The sequence below is a fragment of the Carassius gibelio genome, chromosome B16 (genome assembly GCF_023724105.1).
Source record: "Carassius gibelio isolate Cgi1373 ecotype wild population from Czech Republic chromosome B16, carGib1.2-hapl.c, whole genome shotgun sequence".
Classification (NCBI taxonomy): Eukaryota; Metazoa; Chordata; class Actinopteri; order Cypriniformes; family Cyprinidae; genus Carassius; species Carassius gibelio.
In genome coordinates this window covers 31,307,657-31,332,076 of record NC_068411.1, presented here as the reverse complement: position 1 = coordinate 31,332,076, position 24,420 = coordinate 31,307,657, and the positions used below count along the sequence as shown (strand labels likewise).

General features: G+C 39.8%; 1 protein-coding gene across 4 annotated transcripts in view; it reads right to left on the bottom strand.

The window, feature by feature from the left end:
• Positions 1-3,027: 3,027 nt before the first annotated feature.
• The window catches only part of LOC127975302 (tripartite motif-containing protein 16), a 32,823-nt gene continuing 11,430 nt past the window's right edge, over positions 3,028-24,420 (bottom strand). Inside the window, exons 1-6 of one of the 4 annotated variants that reach the window (XM_052579247.1) lie at positions 7,917-8,566; positions 5,245-5,340; positions 4,929-5,165; positions 4,555-4,714; positions 4,367-4,414; positions 3,028-4,148 (exon numbers count right to left, since the gene is read on the bottom strand). In XM_052579247.1, the coding sequence (XP_052435207.1) occupies positions 3,607-4,148; positions 4,367-4,414; positions 4,555-4,714; positions 4,929-5,165; positions 5,245-5,340; positions 7,917-8,489 (1,656 nt within the window). In that variant the 5' untranslated portion in view covers positions 8,490-8,566 and the 3' untranslated portion in view covers positions 3,028-3,606. Of the gene's footprint in view, positions 4,149-4,366; positions 4,415-4,554; positions 4,715-4,928; positions 5,166-5,244; positions 5,341-7,916; positions 8,567-24,420 lie in introns of those variants that run through there. The other 3 variants (XM_052579248.1, XM_052579250.1, XM_052579251.1) reach the window with 3 other exon arrangements.

The window sequence follows — 24,420 nt, the reverse complement described above, 5'->3', positions numbered from 1 at the left end:
CTTTTTATCTGTTTCAACATTAGTTTTTTTTTTATTAAATCTTTGCTATGCGTGCTTATTTATAGACCCCCCTCATATCATAAAGATTTTATAAGTAACTTTCAGATTTTTTATCTGCTATTATTCCTTGTTAAGATAATATTTTAATTTGGGGAGATTTTAATATTCACATGTGTTGTCCTTCCAGACCTTTTGTTAAAGAGTTTAATCATCTGTTAGAGTGATTTGGTCTATCACAGTGTGTTGTAGGTCCTACACACGAACGTGGTCATACCTTTGACTTAGTGTTAACTCTTGGTTTTTCTGTCTGCAGTGTGCAAATTCCTGACACCATATTTTCTGACCATAAGACGGTTTTGTTTAACCCATTTTTTTCTTATAATGGTCAAGCTAATGATGTAACTTTTACTGTTGAATCTTGATTGCTCTCTTCCTCAACTGCTAGCAGTTTTTCAGCTGATTTTGATATTCTCCCATTGAAATCATTGATGTAATCTCCTTGTTCTGTTATGGGACTTGAGGAGTCGGTTATCCAGTTTAATTCTACATGCTCTGATATTTTGAATTCTGTGGTTCCTTTGAAAATTAAGAAGAAATCTAAGCCCTGGTTGAACACCAATATTTGGGCCCCTTAGACAAGAGTGTAGGATGGATGAGCGTAAATGGCTCAAAGATCAATTTTAAGTTTCGTATGAATCTTTGAGAGACTGTTTGACGAAGTTTCAAAAAGCAGTTAAATTACCTAGATCAAACTAGTTTTCTGACATTATTTCAAAGAATTGTCATAATTCAAAAATGATCTTCTCTACTATTAATGCAGAACTTCAACCTGTTATCAGGTTGCCACTTGTGAATTAAAAGAAAATGTTTACTGATAAGATTGCTTGAATTCGGTCTCAGATTTTATCTGTAACTAGTGATCCTGCTACATTTGCTGCTCCTTTGAAAAAATTAACCAGTTTTGTTCCTTTCTCGATGTCACAACTAAAAGATATTGTTGCTCAAGTCATTGTTGGGAAGTCATGGCCTAGTGGTTAGAGCGTTTGACTTCTAACCCTAAGGTTGTGGGTTTGAGTCTCAAGTTGGCAATACCATGACTGAGTTACCCTTGAGCAAGGAACCAACCCCCAATTGCTCCCTGGGTGCTGCAGCATAAATGGCTGCCCACTGCTCTGGGTGTGTGAGTGTGCACTTTGGATGGGTTAAATGTAGAGCATGAATTCTGAGTATGGGTCACCATACTTGGCTGTATTTCATGTTACATTCACTTTTTTTCACATATGAAGCCTTCTGGTTCTTCATGTGATGTTATTCCATCTTCTTTATTTAAGGAGGTGATGGATTCAATTGGTACAGGTGTGCTATGTATTTTTAATAGTTGTTTGTCTACTGGTATTGTTCCAAATAGTTTCAAACAATTCATCCCCTTCTAAAAGAAAGTACATCTTGATGCGTTAGATATTAATCATTTTCATTCTATTTCAAAACCTTGTTTTATTTCAGGAATATTAGAGAAGATTTTATTTGTACAATTGAATGATTTTTTTAGTAAGTAATAATATTTTCAGTCAATATCAGTAAGGTCCCAGAGTTCGTCATAGAACAGAGTCTGCTTTATTGAGGGTTTCAGATGATATTTTATTAGATTCAGGTAATTCTGTTGTACTTCTACTGTTGGATCTCAGTGCAGCCTTCAACACGGTTGATCATGATATCCTCATTGATTGTTTCAAAGACCAAGTGGGTATCCAAGGTCTAGCCTTGGACTGGTGTTCATCATATCTTAAGGGTAGAACCATTTCATTCAGTTTGGGAAACTACTCTTTTTCTCTGGTACTGTTGATGTGTGGGGTTCCTCAGGGCTCGTTTTCGGACCCCTTTTATTTTCCTTTTATTTGCTTCCACTGGAAAATATTTTTGATAAGCAGGGTATAAATTACCATCTGTACCATCTGTAACTTTTTCTAAAATTTTAGACATAAATGAAAGATTTGAAATGGGTCTGTAATTTGCCTGTTCAGTAGGAACTCTTCAGCTGAAGTCTGGGAATGTTAACAGAGCTTCTGATTTTTACATGCGCTCAGTGACTCTGGGAGGAATAACATGAGAAATATCTGGAGGAGCAATAAAGCAGCACTGATGGATATTCGTGTTTGTTTTGATCCGTCATGAGTTCATAAACCATCATCCAAACATCAGGAATAATGATGAAACTCTCAGCGCTGCTGCTGCTCATCACAGTCTCAGTTGGTTCTCACCTTTTACTCTTTCTGTCCACAGGAATCCTTCATCTCCATCAGCAGCTATGTTTTTTTGTTTTTTTTTTTGGTTTATTGATGTTCTGGGAAAATATCAGCTTAATTGGTCAGAACTAATAACACAGTTCATTTCATTGATTCAGTCTCTGATAATATGAATATTTATGTTCATATGCAAATTAGTCTTGTGTTATAAACAGAGTCATTCATTAAGGCTTTAATGAGTTCAGTTAGCCATCATTAGTTCATCTGACCCAAGTATCGAATCATTTGTTTCATTCTTCACTGTCACTTGAGGAGAGATATTTATTTTGATTCAATGTTAGATTGCTAATTTATCATTAATTTATATTTATATTAGTGCTGCAGCCAACATTGATTTTGATAATCTGTTAATTAAATTTTTTGATGATCTTTATTCTGTTTCATTAATCAGATTTAAAAGCATTTTATTAAATGTGTGTTGTCTGTCGTCCTCCTTCAAAATCATAAGATATATAAGACATTCACGGTGTGTGTGTGTGTGTGTGTGTGGGTGGGTGGGTGGGTGTGTTCACTGCCACGTGTGTGCAATTTGGATGGGTTAAATGCAGAGCATGAATTCTAAGTATAGGTCACCATACTTGGCTGTATGTCACATCACTGTAATGTAGATTATGACATGCCTGCTGACAGTGTGATTTATCTATGCAGTTACACAGAACTATATACTCCAACTGTGATTGCTTGTGGTGATAATGAATAATTAATTTCCATACAGTTGCATTTATTTAGATGTTTATTAGCAAAATAATGGTTATATAGTAAATGTTAATACAATTTAGGGTGTTTTAAACATGTGAATCTTGTTAAAAGTTACATGATGGAGCATTTCCTGAGCATCAACCACATCAGCCCACTCACTGACTGAACAGCAACATGAAAGCGGCTTCACCAGACTAATGATGGAGCAAATTTACAACAGAGAGAAAATTAAATTCAAATTAAATTTGTGCATAACTGGCTGTTATTTTAAATTAAGTTTACTAACAACAGCAAATCAAGTACCTGCACGCCGTTGTTGTTGTCTCATCCCCCCAAGACACGCTGCAATGGCAATCCAGCACGCAATTCTCAAAATATCCACAAGTTGGAAGCTTTTAGCGTGGTATATTACAATTATTATCGATATTACAAAACCAATATTCCAATTATGGTAAAATGCTTACATATTGGGGAAAATATCGGTAAATCGATACATTGGTCAATCTCTAACAATGACAATAAATATATTCATTTATTAATAATATCTTGCTGTTACTGATTTATCATGCAGCTCAAAGTATCATGGATAGAAACTCTCTACTGTCTATTCTGATTCATCCACACTGATGAGTTTCAATGAAGAACTTATATGAATACGAAACCCAGCATAGAGCGGCTGAGTGAATGTGGTCTGGACTGTGTGGATGAGGCTCATTGTGTCAGAGACGCTGTAGAAGGACAGAGTTCCTGCTCTGTGATCCACAAAAACTCCTATTCTACTGCTGATGGACTCCACATAGAGAACAGACTCTATTTTATTGTGTTTGAATGAGCAACTGGAGGGACAGCAGAACAAATCCCAGGACTGATCATTAGATCCGAACCTACAATCATTACCCCGTCCCTTCCTGCTGATGCTCTGATATGACAGTGATATATGCACACCTCTGTCTCCTCTCCACTCCAGCTCCCAGTAACAGCGTCCACACACACTCTCTCTACACAACACCTGGTGATACACATCAAATCTGCCTGGATGATCAGGATACGACTGGACTGTGGCTGCGACAGTAATCACTCTGTTTCTCTCAGACAGACGGAGGTATTTATGTGCTGTGTTCAGATCCAGAGTGAGCTGATGGGAATCTGATGGAGATAAAACACATCAGAATCAGGAATTATAAATCTGTTTGATCTTTTCATGTAGCTGAACTCTTCATGTTCAATGTATCATCAGTGTCTCAGTACAGATGAACAGATATTTGAGCACATTATCATTTACATCATCAGTTCTAAAACTCTTCTGTCACCTTCTACAGGAAGAACATGAACACACTTTTCTGTTTGATTTCTTACTGACTTACATTGTAGGAAGTCGTTCCTGGTTCTGGGATCCATGTTGGTGATTGTGTCTGTGGAAATCAACAGACATGAACAGTGTGATTCTCATGATCCTGAATTAATTCCTAAGACATTTCTAATATGATGTTCTCCATGATATGAGATGATGATGGACTGGTTTCTGAGAGCAAATGAATCTCCAGGACTTTACCTCTGTCTGAGATCTTCTTGAGCTCTTCTTTGAAGAAATCCTCCAGTTTGTCTCTCAGCTGATGGACAGATTCTCTCAGATCATCAGAAGAGAAGTGAGACCTGAAGGGATCATCATTTCCGTCTGTAGATTCAGGAGGTGCTGAGAGAGACTGGAAACTCTACAGAAAACAGAAATTAAAACTCATCAGCTCCATACTTCAATAATCTAATAATCTAATTACTTATAATTATAGCTGTTAGAGCTGTTAGAGATATTAAAACTTGATTGATGATTATATAATAAGACACTCATGAAATGTTTCTCTCTGAGTCTCTGTCACAGCAGGATCTGCTCATGTCCACTATGATCCTGTTCTTCTAGATCTGTGTTACCTGCAGGAACTGGATGTGATCCTGTGTGTGTGAAAGCTGCTCCAGCTCAGTGTCTCTCCTCCTCAGATCATTGATCTCCTGCTCCAGTTTCTCCAGTCGTTCTTCAGCTCGACTCACTGCAGTCTTTTCCTGATCTCTGATCAGCCGTATCAGCTCAGAGCAGCTTTTCTCAATGGACGAGAGGATGAGCTCAGTAAAGATCCTCTCACTGTCCTCCACTGCTGTCTGTGCAGAGCGCTGTTAGGACACACAGTGATTCAGCTTCAGTGAGTCTGAACTGAGACGGAGACAAACTTCTCTTCTTCTCCAGACTCACCTTATGAGACTCCACAGTCTCTCTCAGCTGCTGGAGATCTTTCTCTCTCTGCTGGATTCTCTGCTGGAACGTCTTCTGAGTCTCCTTCAGTTGGTGCTGGAGGACCAACAGAAGATTGTAAATGTCTCAAAAAATTACTGTCACTAAATTATCAATGAATCCAGTAAATTTGGAGCTAAAATCCAATGGGTGAAGGTTCAAACTAAAAAAAAACTGATTATCGGTAACAATCATCGAACATGAATTATGATTAATATTAAGGCCTGTTGCACTGCAGGCGTAAGTATCATGAGAGAGAACCAGACACAGACGTAGAGCTTCACACTGACAGTGTTTTTGTCTAATTAAACTGCAGTTCTACTCAGAAAACAAACAGACTATTGCAGGGGTGTCAGACTCATTTTCACTGAGGGACACTTCAACATTAATGCTGCCCTCAAAGGGCCTGTTTTAAGATAGTACATATGTTACTACTCTTTAACATATTGTTAAATAACTGTGTCTTTATTTTATTATTTCTCCTTTAAGTTAAAAATATTGTATATGTATTTGCATTGATGTAAATATATATGTTAGATTAACATAAAACTTTTTAATTTATCAGGTTCAAGAAATTATTCAATTATTTGCATTATTTACATTACATTACTCTGTAAATCAAGGCAAATAAAGACAAATATTATCAATCACAATCCATAACTAACTTTGTTTAAAATATTTTAAGCATATCAGTAGCATGATTTTCCGTTTCTATTTGGCGTGAAAAATGACTGAAAATGACTTTGGCATGGATATAACACGCATGTGTTTGGATAAGATATGCAGTTTTGGTGTGCACATGATATGCAATCAGTATTGGAAGTGCTTTTTTGATCTTACTGTTTGATTGCATTCACTTACTGGATCCTTGGACTTTCCAGGAGTTTGCCGTTTGATCTGATCTCAAAAATCTAGATATTAAAATTTTTATAAAGTATTGTTTTCATCAAAATTTACTGAGTCAAATCAGTAACTAGATAAAATGTTTATCAAGACAAACTTTAAGTTGGCTTGAGAAAGCCTGACCAGAAAGTTTGAAAAGTTTGAAAAGTTTGAAAAGTTTGAAAATGTGAAAAGTTTAAAAAGATTTAAAAGTTTAAGAAGTTTAAAAAAGACAGTGATTAACAAATTGCTAGCATGACTAGCATTCGACTAGCATGTCATAGCAGGTTGTTAGCATGAATAGCATGTTTCTAGCATGACTTGCATTCGACTAGCATGTTGCTATCATGATTTTATCATGATTAGCATGTTGCTAGCACGTTTCTAGAATGATAAGCATGCAACTAGCATGTTGCTAGCATGTTTCTAGCATGATTAGCATGTTGCTAGCATGTTTCTAGCATGATTAGCATGCGACTAGCATGTTTCTATCATGATTAGCATGTTGCTAGAATGTTTCAAGCATGACTAGCATGTTTATAGCATGACTAGCATTTGGTTAGCATGATTAGCATGTTCTTAGCATGTTTCTAGCATGACTAGCATTTTGCTAGTATGTTTCTAGTATGACTAGCATGCGACTAGCATGATTTTAGCATGATTAGCATGTTGTTAGGATAGATAGATAGATAGATAGATAGATAGATAGATAGATAGATAGATAGATAGATAGATAGATAGATAAGAAAGAAGTATTAGATAGATAGATAGATAGATATAAACAGTCAGATAGATAGATAGATAGATAGATAGATAGATAGATAGATAGATAGATAGATAGATAGATAGATAGATATAAACAGTCAGATAGATAGATAGATAGATAGATAGATATAAACAGTCAGATAGATAGATAGATAGATAGATAGATAGATAGATAGATAGATAGATAGATAGATAGATAGATAGATATAAACAGTCAGATAGATAGATAGATAGATAGATAGATTAGATGAGTTTGAATGAGTTTAAATTGATTAGCCTCGAAGCTTGATTGAGTCTAATGGGATTTGGAGCTTCGGTCATCTGAACATCCTGTCAATGAAAGCCTATGGGATTTTTATGATTTTTAATCTTAATTTTTATGAAAATCATAAGTCCAAAAAGATATAGCACAGGTATAGGCTGAAGAGCTGTGCTGAGTTTGGAGTCTGTAGAGTTAAAGCTTTAGGAGGAGTTAGAGTTGCAAAATTTTGGGTCAGAAGAGTAATAAGAAGAAAAATAATATTAAGTTTAAATAGGATTTCAGTAAGTTGGCTTTCTCAAGCCAACTTAATTAATTATTATTTGACTACTCTGCACCCATTCCAGTAAAGTAAATGCATTTGCACTGTAAGATCAAAACAGAACACCTGATGTGCTCTCGTGGTACTCACTTGGAAAACCCCTGGTATTAATTCATAGTGCCCCCTCCTGGGTAGTCTGGTTTATATAGTGTCATTGATTATGATTTGATTGCTTCCACTGACCTCAATTGTAAGTCATTTTGGATAAAAGTGTCTGCTAAATTACTAAATGTAAATGTAAATAATAAGCATTTTCATAATTTACTATATAAAGCAGCATATATTTTTATTTTAAGGCAACCATATGCTCCCGCAGGCCACATAAAATTACGTGGTGTTTTGAGTTTGACACATGTTAGACAATTGGATCACTACACGTAGTATTAACTTGATCAAACAAAATACCTGATTCTCTGTCCTCTGTGCTGCAGCGGATACAGTGTCATGGTTTTTATGTCCATCAATCGTACACAGCATACATATACATTTCTGATCAGTGCGACAGAAAACCTCAAGGAGCTTATCATGTTTCTGGCAGATCATCTCCTGCAGTTGTCCAGTGGCATTAGTCAAATTGTGCCTCTTTCCTTTAAACCAACTCTCGTGTTGTTCAAGATGATTCTGACAGTAAGAGTTCACACACATCAGACAGGACTTGATGGCTTTGGATTTTCTTCCAGTACAGACGTCACACTCCACATCTCCAGCTCCAGCGTCACAGTCAGCAGGACGTTTTCTCTTCTTCAGTTTTTCAACCACTTCAGCCAGCATGGTGTTTCTAGCTAAAGCAGGTCTTGGACTGCAGGTTTGTTTGCACTGAAGACAGCTGTAGACTCTCGTCTGATCCTCCTGATCCCAGCAGTCTGTAATACAGCTCTTACAATAACTGTGTCCACACTGGATGGTCACTGGATCCTTCAGGAGATTCTGACAAACTGGACACAAGAACTCATCGTGAAAAATTCTGGCTTCTGCCATTTTACTGCATGAATATAGAGTCACAAACACACATTAGCTCAACCTAGTTTTAGTTTCTCTTTCTCTGAACACACGTGTGTCCTGTTTCCTTGTTCTGTGTTTGAGGGATGTGTATAAGTAAGGTGTCTATGAGTCTGTAAAGCAGGTTCCTGTTCCTCATTATATGTATGCAGACATTATTATTAATTAGTGGCTTTCACTATTTCCTTCTGTATTGTATGATAAAAGGAAAATGTGGAGCACGGTCGGTCAAGATAAGTGTAGCCAGGCAGAGTACACATATTTAGATTAAGCTAATGCCATGTTTCACAGAGGCAAAAACAAGTCCAGTTTTTGTCCAAAACAATGTCACAAAGTGAATTCGCTTTGTTTTTAATAGAGCAAGTGTTCAGATGTGCAAATCTGATTGTGTCAAGGCGGACACCACAGCTGGATGGAGTGGACTTATGGAGGTAGGAGAAATTACCAAAACATGGTGTGAAGATAAATGGTAATGATCCGGACGCCTCTAAGACCAAACTGCTCCACTTTAATGCAGATTCCAGCAGGAGCCACAATGAACGTACTTTGGCTGTCCGAGAAGTTGTAGTGATCATAGTTGTGTTTTCGAAACACCAGTGGCAAGTGGCTGAGAATGATGAAGTTGTAAAAGTTCCATGGCCGAGTATTTTATCATAGTGCAGTCCGAGAGGTAGAAGAGAATCTTGCAGTAGACACCAAATAATGCCAGTATGAAAACAAATAAAATCCAGCAAAGCCGCATGTTAGCAGATATCAGCCAATAAAAAAACATTCAACAGCACCTTAAAATAAACAATTTAACGCGCTGATGGATAAGCGGCAGCCACAAGTGCACCAGCGTCCTCTCACCTTAGCCCTCCAAACTGTTCATAGTCATATAGGTGGTCAGGGGGACAAATAGGCTGTTTGTAGTCACATAGGAGGTTAGGGGGACAAATTGGCTGCTCGTGGTCACAGTTCTTAGAATAGCCACAGAGGAATAGGCTGTTTGTGGCCATAAAGGTGGTCAGGTAGACAAATTGGATGTTCGTGGTCACATAGGAGGTCAGGGGGCAAAAATTTTGTTTGGGGTTATAGATGCAGTCATTGAGACGAATAGGCTGTCCATGGTCAGTGGGCAGGGCCCAGGCTGTTACTTAGATTGCAAGTGTGAACAAAGGCTGTTAATGGTCACATAGGTGATCAGGGGGATGTATAGGTCAGTGGGTAGGGACTGGGGGCAGTGCTTAAATGTCCAGAGGGCCAATGAGGAGTTGTTGGCCACATAGGCTCTCTGTGGGAGGTTTAGGCTGCCTGAGGATGCCCACCTCCAACCTATTCAAAGCACCTCCCAAACATGGTCTCTGTTAAGGAGGTGACTGCCCACCAAATTGCAACAAAAGGTGCAAAACCAGAGGGCAGCTTTGTTCCCTTCCATGTGGCCCCTTGTGGCCCTAGCCAACACCTTTGGTGGGCCCCGGAGGCCTTCTATTGGTGCCTGGGTGGTCATGAGGGGCGGGAAAAATCATCTAGGGGGTGGTGCGCAGCATCCAGTCTCTCAAGTGACTTCATCAATCAATCACCTTTATTTATATAGTGCTTTAAACAAAATACATTGCGCCAAAGCACTGAACAACATTCATTTGGAAAACAGTGTCTCAATAATGCAAAATGATAGTTAAAGGCAGTTCATCATTGAATTTAGTTATGTCATCTCTGTTCAGTTGAAATAGTGTCTGTTTTAATTTGCAATCAAGTCAATGATATCGCTGTAGATGAAGTGACCCCAACTAAGCAAGCCAGAGGCGACAGCGGCAAGGAACCGAAACTCCATCGGTGACAGAATGGAGAAAAAAACCTTGGGAGAAACCAGGCTCAGTTGGGGGGCCAGTTCTCCTCTGACCAGACGAAACCAGTAGTTCAATTCCAGGCTGCAGCAAAGTCAGATTGTGCAGAAGAATCATCTGTTTCCTGTGGTCTTGTCCTGGTGGTCCTCTGAGACAAGGTCTTTACAGGGGATCTGTATCTGGGGCTCTAGTTGTCCTGGTCTCCGCTGTCTTTCAGGGCAGTAGAGGTCCTTTCTAGGTGCTGATCCACCATCTGGTCTGGATACGTACTGGATCCGGGTGACTGCAGTGACCCTCTGATCTGGACACAGACTGGATCTGGTGGCCACGGTGACCTCGGAACAAGAGAGAAACAGACAAATATTAGCGTAGATGCCATTCTTCTAATGATGTAGAAAGTACGGTGTTATGTGAAGTGTTCCGGTTCCAGTTTACCTAATTAATGCAGCCTAAAAATCCTTTAACGGATTTGGATATTAAAAGCATATTAGTATGTTATGTGTATGCCAGGTTAAAGAGATGGGTCTTTAATCTAGATTTAAACTGCAAGAGTGTGTCTGCCTCCCGAACAATGTTAGGTAGGTTATTCCAGAGTTTAGGCGCCAAATAGGAAAAGGATCTGCCGCCCGCAGTTGATTTTGATATTCTAGGTATTATCAAATTGCCTGAGTTTTGAGAACGTAGCGGACGTAGAGGAGTATAATGTAAAAGGAGCTCATTCAAATACTGAGGTGCTAAACCATTCAGGGCTTTATAAGTAATAAGCAATATTTTAAAATCTATACGATGTTTGATAGGGAGCCAGTGCAGTGTGGACAGGACCGGGCTAATATGGTCATACTTCCTGGTTCTAGTAAGAACTCTTGCTGCTGCATTTTGGACTAGCTGTAGTTTGTTTACCAAGCGTGCAGAACAACCACCCAATAAAGCATTACAATAGTCTAACCTTGAAGTCATAAATGCATGGATTAACATTTCTGCATTTGACATTGAGAGCATAGGCCGTAATTTAGATATATTTTTGAGATGGAAAAATGCAGTTTTACAAATGCTAGAAACGTGGCTTTCTAAGGAAAGATTGCGATCAAGTAGCACACCTAGGTTCCTAACTGATGACGAAGAATTGACAGAGCAACCATCAAGTCTTAGACAGTGTTCTAGGTTATTACAAGTAGAGTTTTTAGGCCCTATGATTAACACCTCTGTTTTTTCTGAATTTAGCAGTAAGAAATTACTCGTCATCCAATTTTTTATATCGACTATGCATTCCATTAGTTTTTCAAATTGGTGTGTTTCACCGGGCTGCGAGGAAATATAGAGCTGCGTATCATCAGCATAACAGTGAAAGCTAACACCATGTTTCCTGATGATATCTCCCAAGGGTAACATATAAAGCGTGAAGAGTAGCGGCCCTAGAACTGAGCCTTGAGGTACTCCATACTGCACTTGTGATCGATATGATACATCTTCATTCACTGCTACGAACTGATGGCGGTCATATAAGTACGATTTAAACCATGCTAATGCACTTCCACTGATGCCAACAAAGTGTTCAAGTCTATGCAAAAGAATGTTGTGTCACTTCATGACCGAATACGTGAGAGCAACAGGTCTGTAGTGAAGATGGGGGCAAGTTGGTCAGCACAGACTTTTAAACAGGCAGGTGAAACAGTGTCTGGGCCTGAGGACAAAGATGGGAAACTGTTTATGCTTTTTACCTGCTTGTTTCCCTGACAACAGCATTTTGGAGACTGAAAATGCATTTTTTTGAAAACAGTTTCAAAGTGCAAGTTTTTGAAAATGCCACCATTATCGTTTCCATGTAAACACCCAATACGGGAATCTTTGAAAACGGTGACGTTATGCGTGTGCATATTATGTGTTTGGTATGTAGACATGTGTAGTACGTTTCGATTTTAAAGGCAAACATAAACAAATATACACACCTATGGCACAGTACCAGGGCTCAATTTGTATCTGGATACGGCAACTCCAAACTCCGATCCGGCACCTTATTTTGGCAGATCCCCCTCCTCCATGGTCGGCAATTGCCATACCCTATAACCCAGTCAGGTGTACTGTGAAAAACTATTCAAACTTCATATCTCTATTATAATTCATTATTTATTATTTTAAATCAGAGGGTTTTACAAATATTAAACCAATGATAAGTATTAAAAGCTTGTCAGTAAAACTTTGTAACACCATTGGATCCTCAAGCCCTTAGCAAAACCTTGTAACTTCACCTCCATTCCATTCAGATTGACCCACCACGCACAGCATGGATGAAACAGACCTCCTCCAAGCAATTTAAGTTTAAATAAATAACTGATTTTTGAATAGTACAGCATTTTCTTTGCAACACTATGTCTGTAAAGGTTTATATTTTTTAGTGTTTGAAGACCGGAGAAGTAGGTTATTTGCCATCTAGCCAATATACTTTTGTACATTTTAAGTATCCCTGTGCAAAAGCACTTAATCGTTTATGTCATGAGATTTTGGCCAAATGGATTAAATAACAAGAAAAACTAAGCGTCTATATGGCAACAATAAACGTGTAAAAGTGAATGAAAGCATATAATGCGATGCACTTGCCTTCTGTTGACAGATAAAACACGGATCTATCTACTTGCATTTCATTAGAGTGTGCCATGGAATTGTTTTATTTTTCAACACCCACAACAGATATCTGTTACATTAAACTACCGGAAGGAACACGGAGCCGAGGATAAACGAAATAAGGCTTTATTAAATCCAACACAAGGGATATCCAACATGGAACTCAGAGGAAGACACACGTAAGTAGTTTGTAGACCCCGAAACAACTGAACTGAAAGGACAAGGCTTAAATACATGGGATAATTGGGGAAACAATGATTAAATTAACAGGGACATGGAACACATGGGGAATAAAATACACACCTGGTAACTAATCAAATCAAACACTGGAGACAGAAACTGGGTCACAGGGGCGAAAACACACTAAATGAGTCCAGTGGTGTGACATTACTCCCCCCTCCCGGTAGGTGCGTCCTCGCACCGTAGAAACAACAGAGGGAGGCGTGGGTGGGAACTTGGGAGGAGGTTCCGGTGGAGGACAGATTCCCAGGAGGGGGCCAGCAGACAGGGACCACGGAGGAAGGAGCCAGGGAGGAAACAGGAGCAGAAGGAGCCAGATGGTCCAACAGAGACCAGCCAGGACGGAGATCCAGGGTGGAGTCGATGGTGGGAGGAGCCATGGTGGTGAAGGGGCCGACGACACCAGGGGGCCGACAGGCGAAGACTGCACTGGTGGGTGAGGAGCCCAAGATGGAGCAGCACAGCCGCAGAGCCAGGGTGACGTCGAGGATCCGGAGGGCCTAGGTGGAGCAGAAGGCTCAGGCAACCAAGGCGGAGGCGGGGTCCTGGAAGACCGCTGTGGAGCCGGAACGACCGAGGATGGAGGTGGAACCAGAGGAAAGGAGTCCCGAGGCTGCGGATGGTCGATGACTGACCAAGGTGGAGCCATAGGGACGAGGGAGCCCGGTGGAGCAGGTGGGATGCCAGGCCACGGTGGAGACGAGGGAGCTAAGAGCCAAGGCGGAGCCGCTGGGTCGAAGGGCCGAGGATAGAATAGATAGGCGTTATAGAAGGTGCAGAGCACGTAGTCCGGGTAGCTGGTGGCATTCGCTAGCAGAAGAAACAGTCTGGTATGGTCCTCAAGAGAACGTCCTTCCTGCTCCAGCAGGAGGAGGAGGAATTTGGGGTGAAAGAGGGGATCCATCGACCTAGTTCAGAAAGAAAAGCACGGAGGAAATACATGCAATGTTAAACTTTTTAGGTCGGGTCTTCTGTTACGTTACGCTGCCGGAAGGAACACAGAGCCGAGGATAAACGAAATAAGGCTTTATTAAATCCAACACAGGGGATATCCAACATGGAACTCAGAGGAAGACACACGTAAGTAGTTTGTAGACCCGAAACAACTGAAATGAAAGGACAAGGCTTAAATACATGGGATAATTGGGGAAATACAGGTGGATGGAATTACTAAATTAACAGGGACATGGAACACATGGGGAATAAAATAAACACACCTGGGGTGTATTCCAGAAAGCAGGGTTAACTTACCGTTAACTAAACCCTGAACTCTCGGTTGATTAACCCCAAACCTTGCTTACTCGAGGTATGTGGTTCCAAAAACGCGTCCAGGAGTAAGTTCAATCAAATCAGAGTATGTTCCATGTTAAGACTCAAGACATTCTCAACCAGGTGACGAATCGACAAGTCACTATAGAAACAGACGCTAAGAAAAAGCACGCCAAGTTGTTTCTTTCTTCTTCTTTTGTCCATTACTTGTTTACACGTTTAGTGCATATCGCCACCTTATTGATGACTGTGCAATAATATTTCTTTTTTTTTCCATTTAATCTTTAATCCCTGAGAATGTGAATTATATTGTTTGTTGTCGAGTTAAACATTACCTTGTCATAGTATTTTATAATTTATACAGATAACTCTTATATATGCCAATAAAATAAATAATAATTTTAGAATAATATATTACCTTATTTATTACTTAGCACTTCCTAATTAACATATCAAATATATATATATATCTTTATATGTATAATATTATTTTATTTTAATTTTTTTCTTTATATATAAAAGGCTATATTACATATTGTAATATTATATAATGTTGTGTACTATCTGAAGGCTCGTTGAAGTGAACTAACCCTGGAACATAACCTGCTCTGGAGCAGGTTAAGTTCAGAGAGTGAGTTGCTATGACAACTAACATACCCTGAAAGTAACCTCCATTTTTGGAACCGAAAGTTGAGGTTATCCGCTTACTTACTCTTAAACATACCCAGGTATGTCACATAACCTGCTTTCTGGAATACCTCCCTGGGAACTAATCAAACCAAACACGGGAGACAGAAACTGGGTCACAGGGGCAAAAACACACTAAATAAGTCCAGGGGTGTGACAATATCATATTGTGTGTATTTGGTTGCTTGAGCTCAACAAACTATGAAAAATAACTCTTATATAATACCCTAGAAATTTGGATGTGACTGTGTCGGTACATAATAAAGCCTCTGGAGGCTGGTTTAAAATACTAAAAAAAAGGTGTGCAAATAATAATTTTTATGACAATGCAACAATGACTCAATAAGTCAAGTGACAATTCTTTCAGCTTTCCCGAAATGTGAGTGAAAGTATTGTATTGCAGCATGCAGCAGGTCACTGAGTGCAGACAGGATGTGATGATGTGAATCGCTCTCTGAGAAAGTTCATGGATTCAAATCTTCGATTTACTGATTTAATCTTATAGTTTGTGTGAATTTATTTTAGTATTCTAACCTACATGCTAAATTGAATAAATGCAAGAGTTTCCCTCATTATAATTGCTTCAGGAATTATTAAAACCATGTGATATAGCAACACACAGTCCCCGACCGAAATTTGGGACCTATTGTTAAGTTCATTTAGGAATTGAGTGAGATGTATTCCTCATTAAGTAAGGAAGTGTCTATCTGATTAAATTAACCTTGATTAAAAGCAGTAAATCTATTGGTTGTGAACCCGCAGTATAACCTGGAGGAATTCCGGAAGCTGATTGGCCATCAAAACTTCACATGTTAAATAGAACCAGGTGTGCTTTGGTGATTAGTAGTGAGCAGAGGGATCTCTGTTGGCAAGGTTAATGTGCTTCTCCTACCCAAGTTGGTGGTGCTACTGATACTGGAGAAAGATTGCTAAAGCATGTTTGGAGTAAACCAAATGCTGAGATGGCGGTGAAAAGCCACAATGTGTTCATCAACTTTATAGAAGCTACTGGTAGGATAAAGACTCTTTTATTGAATATAGACTGTTTAAGAGACCAATTGTGAATGTCTTGCAAGTTGTTTATTAATGCTAGCAGGTTTAGCATTTAACATGCTATCTCGTCATGTGCAGTAAATACGTTTGATTTAGTGTTGTTAAACCGGTTTGCACTGTATTTCTGATTTGTGAGTATTCTAGTAACATTGGTTGTAATTTAAATGAGTTAAAACGTCTTTAAATGACTATTACTGTGTGTAGTGACTCATATTTATATATTCTCTGTATAGGTTATTAAGCTAAGCATCTGAGCTAAGCATCTGAATTGAACTCTGAAAATAAGCAGAGGAAGACCAGAGTTGAAAGATTTTAATAAATTGCTTCAATGAAGAATCCAAATCCGATGTTTTGAGTTATTCCATGCATCCTATGAAGTTGACTGGAGCTTTGTTCAAGTTTGGGCAGACATTGAGGCTGAGAATCTCTAGATAACTTGACACTTAATAAGCAAGCTTGTGGATAAGAATATTAAAGGCTTCTGGTGGTCCAGAGAAGGAAGCTGGTTCAAAGAACAACAATCAACATTGTTATAAGTTAAAGACAACACATCATTTGATTTAAAATGGCAGAAGAAGCCTTGGGGGAAACGGTGGATCAACTTAAGAGAGAGAGAACCACTACAAAGATGTGTTTTACCAAGCAAGTAAACCTTCTCACCCGAGAGTCAAGTCAAATAATTGAATCTGAACTCAGGAAGGAATTCCAGAAACTATCTTCTATTGCAAGAGCACTTTTTGATGCAAATGATGATTATAAGATGGGATTGGTTGCAGAGCTGGAGGCTAATGCAAACAGTGATGAGAACTCAGAGCTTGAAATTCAACAGGTAGCAGATATTGAGAAGACTGTGAGCAACTGTGAGACAAAGCTTGAAGAGGTGAGAAAAAATTTTCAAATTAACTTGTGGTAGAGATCTGGCCAAGAGGAATTAACAGCTGCAGTCCAAGAAGCTGAGAAGGCTGAGAAGGCTTTGTGACCATTCTGCTTCAATACCCGTTGCTGGTGTCAATTGTGAAGGATATGAAGTTCAACTAATTCACTTGGAAAGGCTTGTGAGCAGAGCAGTCAAAACTCTATCCAGCTGGGAGCGATGGATTCCTACAACAGAGAAGAAGGACTTTGAGAGCAGAGTGAGGCAGGTAAAAGTCCAAAACAGTGGACTCCTTTTGAGAAACGGTGAGTTTATTACTGCACGTAATACTGAAAGTTCTCAGTTTGTAAGCCCCACAGACCCAAACACAGCTCTCCAAACTATGCCGATTACACCAGTTGTGAGGATAAAACCAGCTAGTTTGCCTAAATTTAGTGGTATGAAGAGAGATTTCTTCCGTTGGAAGAAGGATTGGGTCAGTTTGCAGAAACAAGGAGAACCAACTGGCTCAGCAGAGGTCAAGAAAATCCAGCTCCTGGATAGCTTGGATGGCAGAATTGTTAAGGATCTGAGGCTGTCAAGTTATAGCACTGCTGAGGATGTGTTTAGAGTGTTGGAGAATCGATATGGCAACAAGGTAGCAATTGCCATGGAAATTATTGAAGAACTGGAAAGAGTTCCTGCTGTAAAGGGTTATCAACTCAGAAGATTGATCGACTTGATCCAGATTGTTGAAAAAGCTCTATCTGACCTGACAGATCTAGGGAACCTGCACTGGAAAGCCTCAAGTTGGACTTTTAAAGGAAAGTAGACTAAAGGAACTGCCTGTTATCATGATGCTCTTGGAAGTTACAGCTAACGCTGGGCAGAAGATTGGAACTCTGGTTGATCTTGCATCAGACACCAACTATATAACCCATAAGGCTGCAGCAAGACTGAGGTTAAGATGTGGAGATGTCACTTTAGTTGTGCATGGAGTTGCTGGAATGACCATAAAGGTGAGAACCAAACGATATCTTCTCAGAGTCCGAACTGAGGAAGGTAAAGAAAGAGCACATGAGCTCCTTTTGTTATGGCTTGGATGAAATTGCTGAAGTGCATAAAGTCATCAGACCTAAGCAACTGCAGAGGTTTTTCCCAGAAGTCAAACCTGAGGAGCTGGTAAGACCAAAAGAGATTGAACTACTTCTAAGCCACCGAGAAGGAAGACTAGCCCCGCAAAGAGTGAAGGTTGTAGGGGATCTTGTCTTATGGGGACAGTCCTTTGGGAAAGACAGTGGGCGGTGCACATCCAGACCTATTTGAAGAAATAGATGTAGCTGCATATGAGTCCAAGACACATTTTGCTCACTCAATGAGAACAGCCACAGTAAAATATGAGGAGACCGTGGGAGGACCTGAATTGCAAGTGGAGTCTAAGTCTGCCCAACTACTTCAGGAAGCCAGAGCTGAGACTAATATTGCAGCTGCTGGCAACCGTGAGTTCTTGGAATGGTGGAAATGGGATAGCATTTGGGCAGCTTGTGAACCGATGTGTGGAGCCTGTCGCTGTGGAAACTGTCAACCAGGTGGTAAGGAGATGACACTGGCAGAGGAAAGAGAACTTGAGATTATAAAACAGTGTCTTACCTATGTAGAGGGAGATGTGCACAGCAATTCTCCTCATTGGCATTCAAAATACCCCTGGACTGAAGATCCAGCTTCCCTTCCCAATAATAGGAGTGGAGTTGAGGCAACATTTCTGAGGACAGAAAAGCAGCTGATGCGGGAGCCAGAGTGGCAAATTGCTTATGCAGCTCAAGTCCATGAAATGGTGGCGCGAGGAGCAGCGATCAAGCTAACTGAGGATATGATCAATAGCTGGAATGGACCAGTGTGGTATGTGAGCCACTTAATTGCACCAAATCCTCACTCCGTTACTACTCCAGTGCGTTTGGTATGGAACAGCAGTCAGAAACTTAAAGGAGTGAGTATGAATGATCTTCTTCTGAAGGGTCCAGATGTTCTTAATCCAATCAGAGCTGTCCTTCTACGGTTTAGAAGAGGAGTTTATGCTGTCCTTGGAGATATCAGGAAAATGTACAATTCTGTATGGTTGGAAGAGAGAGAATTGCAACTACATCGGTTCCTGTGGAGAGATGATCAGAGTGAAGAAATAGGAGAATATGCAATCACTAGAGTTAACATTGGTGATCGACCAGCAGGGTGCATTGCACAGCTAACCATGCGAGAAACTGCAAAATTGACAAAATTCTCTCATCTACATGAAGCATGCAAAGTTATCGAAGCAGATAGTTATGTAGATGATATTTTAACATCCCACAATGATCTGTAAGAACTGGATAAAATAATTTAAGGTGTTGAGGAGATCCTAAGAGCTGGAGGGTTTTTCTTGAAGCACTGGGTCCGGTCAGAACAAAGTTGGAACCCTGCTGATGGTGAGATAAAGTCGGCAGCAGAAGACCGAATTCTGAAACTACCAAACCAGCTGAGGGACAAGGACAACAAGGCCCTAGGACTTGGGTATCTAGCAGAGGAAGATAAACTTTACATAATGACCTCAATTAATTTTTCCAAGCGGACAAAGAAAATGAGAGTAGGACAAAACCTCCTTAAAGAAGAGATTAGGGCCTAATCCTTTGATTAGAAGAGAACTATTGAGTCAGGTGGCGGGGCTGTATGATCCGATTGGCCTGGTCACGCCTGTTAAGCAAAAAGGGGCTATCCTTGTGCGAAAGGCATTTCAGGAAGTAGGATGTGGAAGCCTGACCAAAGATACATGGGATAAACCAATGTCAGAAAGTCTCAGAGAAGAAGCCATTAAATTGTTTGAAGAGTATGTCCAGCTTGGCAAGAGACAGTTCCTCAGAGGTTTAACACCTGCAGGCTGGAAAGGAAAACCACTGGCAATAACATTCTCTGATGGAAGTGATAAGACCTATGGAGCTGTAACATATTTCAGGTGGGAAACCGACCAAGGCACTGAGGTGAGGCTAGTTGAATCCAAGGCTAAATTGACTCCTTTTGGATCAAAAGGGAGAAGCAGTTAAGGCTGAAATGTGTGGTGCAGTTTATGCAGCTATATAAAGCATTTTCTTTAGGAGCCTGGCCAAGGAAAACGAGGGTGCAGTTTCCTTGGAGGAATGTAAAGTAATTGATCATATGGATGGAGGAAAAGCTGAATCATGGCATCCCACTGTAGACTCCGGTACCTCTGCTAAGGGAAAGAAAAGGCAGAAGGATGTTTCATCAGGAGGGCTGTTTGATGGTTTAGTAACAAGTAAATTAATCCATGTGGAAATTCAGCAGATTGGTAAGAGTAACTGCTTGGGTGCGTAGAGTGGTCAAGAAGTGGTTGGAAATGAAAAGTAAGACCATGAGTTCCTCAAAGTGGGAGGCAAAGTCTCTGGAAGAAGGGCTTAAAGAAGCTGACTTGACAGGACATGAACAGGAAAATGCTTATGTAGACCTCTTTCTAGCTGCCCAGGAGAATGTGATCTTTCCTAATACTACCCTCAGCAGGTTGGCAGTGTACAAAGATGGAAACTCTGGACTTTTAGTTTGTGGAGGAAGAATTCAGATCTTCAATGAGGATAAAACTGCAGTCCCAATCTTACCATATAATGCATATGTGTCTAAGCTTCTGGCTCAGGAAGCTCATCAAGTAAACCATGAAGAAGTGGCTGGAACTTTAAGGATGAGAAGAAAAGCTTGGGTGGTAAAAGGCCGCAGATTGGCTAGGAAATCTGTCGACTGCTGTGTGACCTGCAGAAAGGCAAGGGCAAAGCAATGCCAACAAATTATGGGAGACCTTCCATCAGAGCGGTTTGAACCGGCTGCTCCTTTTGAGTTTACAACTCTGGATTTGTTTGGGCCTTATGTAGTAAAATATGAGGTAAAGAAGAGGACGGGACTGAAAGTTTGGGGAATTGTCTTTTGTTTCTAAGCATCAAGAGCTATCCATACTGATCTTGTTAGTAATCAATCAACAGAAGGATTTATGTTGGCATACCAAAGATTTACAGCTTTAAGGGGACATCCAAGGAAACCGTGGTCAGACTCTGGGTCCAATTTTATTGGGGCCAAGTCTGTTCTTGAAGATCTTCACAGGTTCCTAGAACGACAAGACAAGGTAAAGTTAGAAACTGAAGCAGCCAAGTATAGCACAGAGTGGTCTTGGAAAATTCATCCTGCAGATTCTCCTCACAGAAATGGAGCAGCAGAAGCAGCTGTCCTTCTGGTTAGGCGAGCCCTCCAGAATCTGGGGTGTAATGGAGTTATGACATGGGGGGGAATGTCAAACCTTTCTTTACACTGCAGCTAATTTGGTCAATGAAAGACCAATTGATGCAAGGACACAAAGTCGAGAAGACTGCGTGGAATACGTAAGTCCAAACTCTCTTCTTCTGGGACGTACTGGGAAAAGAGATCAAGGAAGTTTTGAGTTTGAAGGTTATCCATACAAAAGACTAAGAGTTATCCAGGAAAACGTCAACAAGTTCTGGAGAAGATGGTGTCAGTTAGCAGGGCCTAACCTATTTGTAAGAAACAAGTGGCATACTAAGGAGCGAAATGTTGCTGTGGGAGATGTGGTATGGCTGGCTGACCAGAATGCTTTAAGAGGCCAGTACAAGTTGGCCAGAGTCATCCGTGTAAATGTAGACAAGAAAGGAATAGTAAGGGATGTAATGGTGAGAGCATTTCCCAGCTACCCAGTATCAATTGTTAAACCAAGTCGAGCAGAAACGACTAAGGATGTCAAACCGGCGAAGAAACTTTGTAACAAGATCCCAACTACAACTCTGCACCGAGATGTTAGACGCTTGGTGGTTTTGATTCCTGTTGAAGAACAAAGAGATTCAAGTCCTGCCAAAATGGGTGTGTGACCTCCTTGGGTCATCTGACCAGTAGGTCAAGTGGGAGGTGTTAAGTTCATTTAGGAATTGAGTGAGATGTATTCCTCATTAAGTAAGGAAGTGTCTATCTGATTAAATTAACCTTGATTAAAAGCAGTAAATCTATTGGTTGTGAACCCGCAGTATAAACTGAAGGAATTCCGGAAGCTGATTGGCCATCAAAACTTCACATGTTAAATAGATCCAGGTGTGCTTTGGTGATTAGTAGAGCGGGATCTCTGTTGGCAAGGTTAATGTGCTTCTCCTACCCAAGTTGGTAGTGCTACTCGTACTGGAGAAAGATTGCTAAAGCATTTTTGGAGTAAACCAAATGCTGAGATGGTGGTGAAAAGCCACAATGTGTTCATCAACTTTATAGAAGCTACTGGTAGGATAAAGACTCTTTTATTGAATATAGACTGTTTAAGAGACCAATTGTGAATGTCTTGCAAGTTGTTTATTAATGCTAGCAGGTTTAGCATTTAACATGCTATCTGGTCATGTGCAGTAAATGCATTTGATTTAGTGTTGTTAAACCGGTTTGCACTGTATTTCTGATTTGTGAGTATTCTAGTAACATTGGTTGTAATTTAAATGAGTTAAAACCTCTTTAAATGACTATTACTGTGTGTAGTGACTCATATTTATATATTCTCTGTATAGGTTATTAAGCGAAGCATCTGAGCTAAGCATCTGAATTGAACTCTGAAAATAAGCTGAGGAAGACCAAGTTGCTGTTGAAAGATTTTAATAAATTGCTTCAATGAAGAATCTGAATCCGATGTTTTGAGTTATTCCATGCATCCTATGAAGTTGACTGGAGCCTTGTTCAAATTTGGGCAGACATTGAGGCTGAGAATCTCTAGATAACTAGACACCTACAAAGAGTTGTAAAATAAACTTACACAACTTTTTCTAAATTTTTCAAGCCTGGAAATTGCTGTTTTAAAATTGCATGGCATTTCCATGTTACTCATGACCTTACAGACCCTAAAAGCAACTGATGAACGCTGTTAATCACTTAAACTAGTCCACCAATGTGATGAATGCAACCAATGTGGAATACTCGATTACCTGTCCTTTCTGTAATCACATGCTGGATCCGTTAGCCGGGGACCTCGCAATTTACAAATTAAGCACTGCACAGTACATTTGTTTATTGCTGCTCAATGTCCACGCACCCGGTCCAAGGAACGAAGCTATCCGGTGCTGGCTGAAGGTTTCCTGCGTGTTCAGTCTTTTCAGCATGTAGAGTTATTCAATTTAGGTTAAACTCAAATCTCACTCCATTTTATTATTTAATCTGAGTCCATTTTATTATGACCTCGAATTTAGGTTGGAATGCAAATCGGTTGTATGTCTGTTTCTATTTAGTAGGCCTATTCTTCTGACATTTGATTATTCTAGTTAAAATCTTCGGGTGCTCATGTCGCTAACAGGGATTCAACAAAAATATAGTCAATAATTACAGAGTAAAGCAGAATAAAAACAAATGTAACAATTCGTTATCAGTCAGGTAATTATGTACTCTGCCAATTACATATCCAATTCAAACATATCAAATCGTATCAATACAAAAAATCAAATTCTCAAAGATGCATCTAAAAGTAAAATATGCATACCTGACCTTAGAAAATACATAGTATGAAGTGAAGAGACACGCAACACACTACAGGCTTTCTGGCTACAGAATCGCTCTGATCCTTTTTGCTGCAATCCTTTAAAATTAAACAAATGGACAGATGGGAAGGAGGTCAACTGCACCTTCACTCTGTGCACTGTCTCGAAGATGCCCGTTTATGTTTGTGTTGTCTTTTTCTCTGGAGATCAAAGTTTTTCAGGTTCTTTCATCTTCCATCGAAAAATTTGCTAACGCTTCTTCAGCAAAGTTTGGATTTACTTAACTAATATTACAACCAATACCAGAATGCTCCATATACAACATATAAATGCAGGTACTGTTTACTAACAATTACTTTCCTGGAATATGAAATATAGCGGTTTAAGCCATTTTTATGTAAACGCAAATTATTTGTAAACATTTTTAATCAGTTTAGGTGTATGTGTGAAGTGCAGATTAGAGCAGGGGGGGGGGGGGGGGGAGAGACTGGGATCGTCAGGTAGTTGTTGATTCTCCATAGACTGTGGGGGTGGTGTCTTGTACTTGGTGATGTTACTCAGACCAGACCTTACTGACATTGGGTCATTGGCTGAAAACTTTTTTTCCTTAGCTTTTCAGAGTCGTTTTTTTATTCACCCTGATCTCATTTAGTAGTCTGTTCTTGGCCTGGCTGTACAACATTTTATCCCCACTTCTGTAAACATCCTTTTTAGCATGACAAAGCTGCTTGCGTTTTACAGTAAACCTTGGTTATCATTATTGAATGACAGTAATGTCCTGATAGAAATACACATATCATCAAAGAAACTGATATAAAAAATGAAAA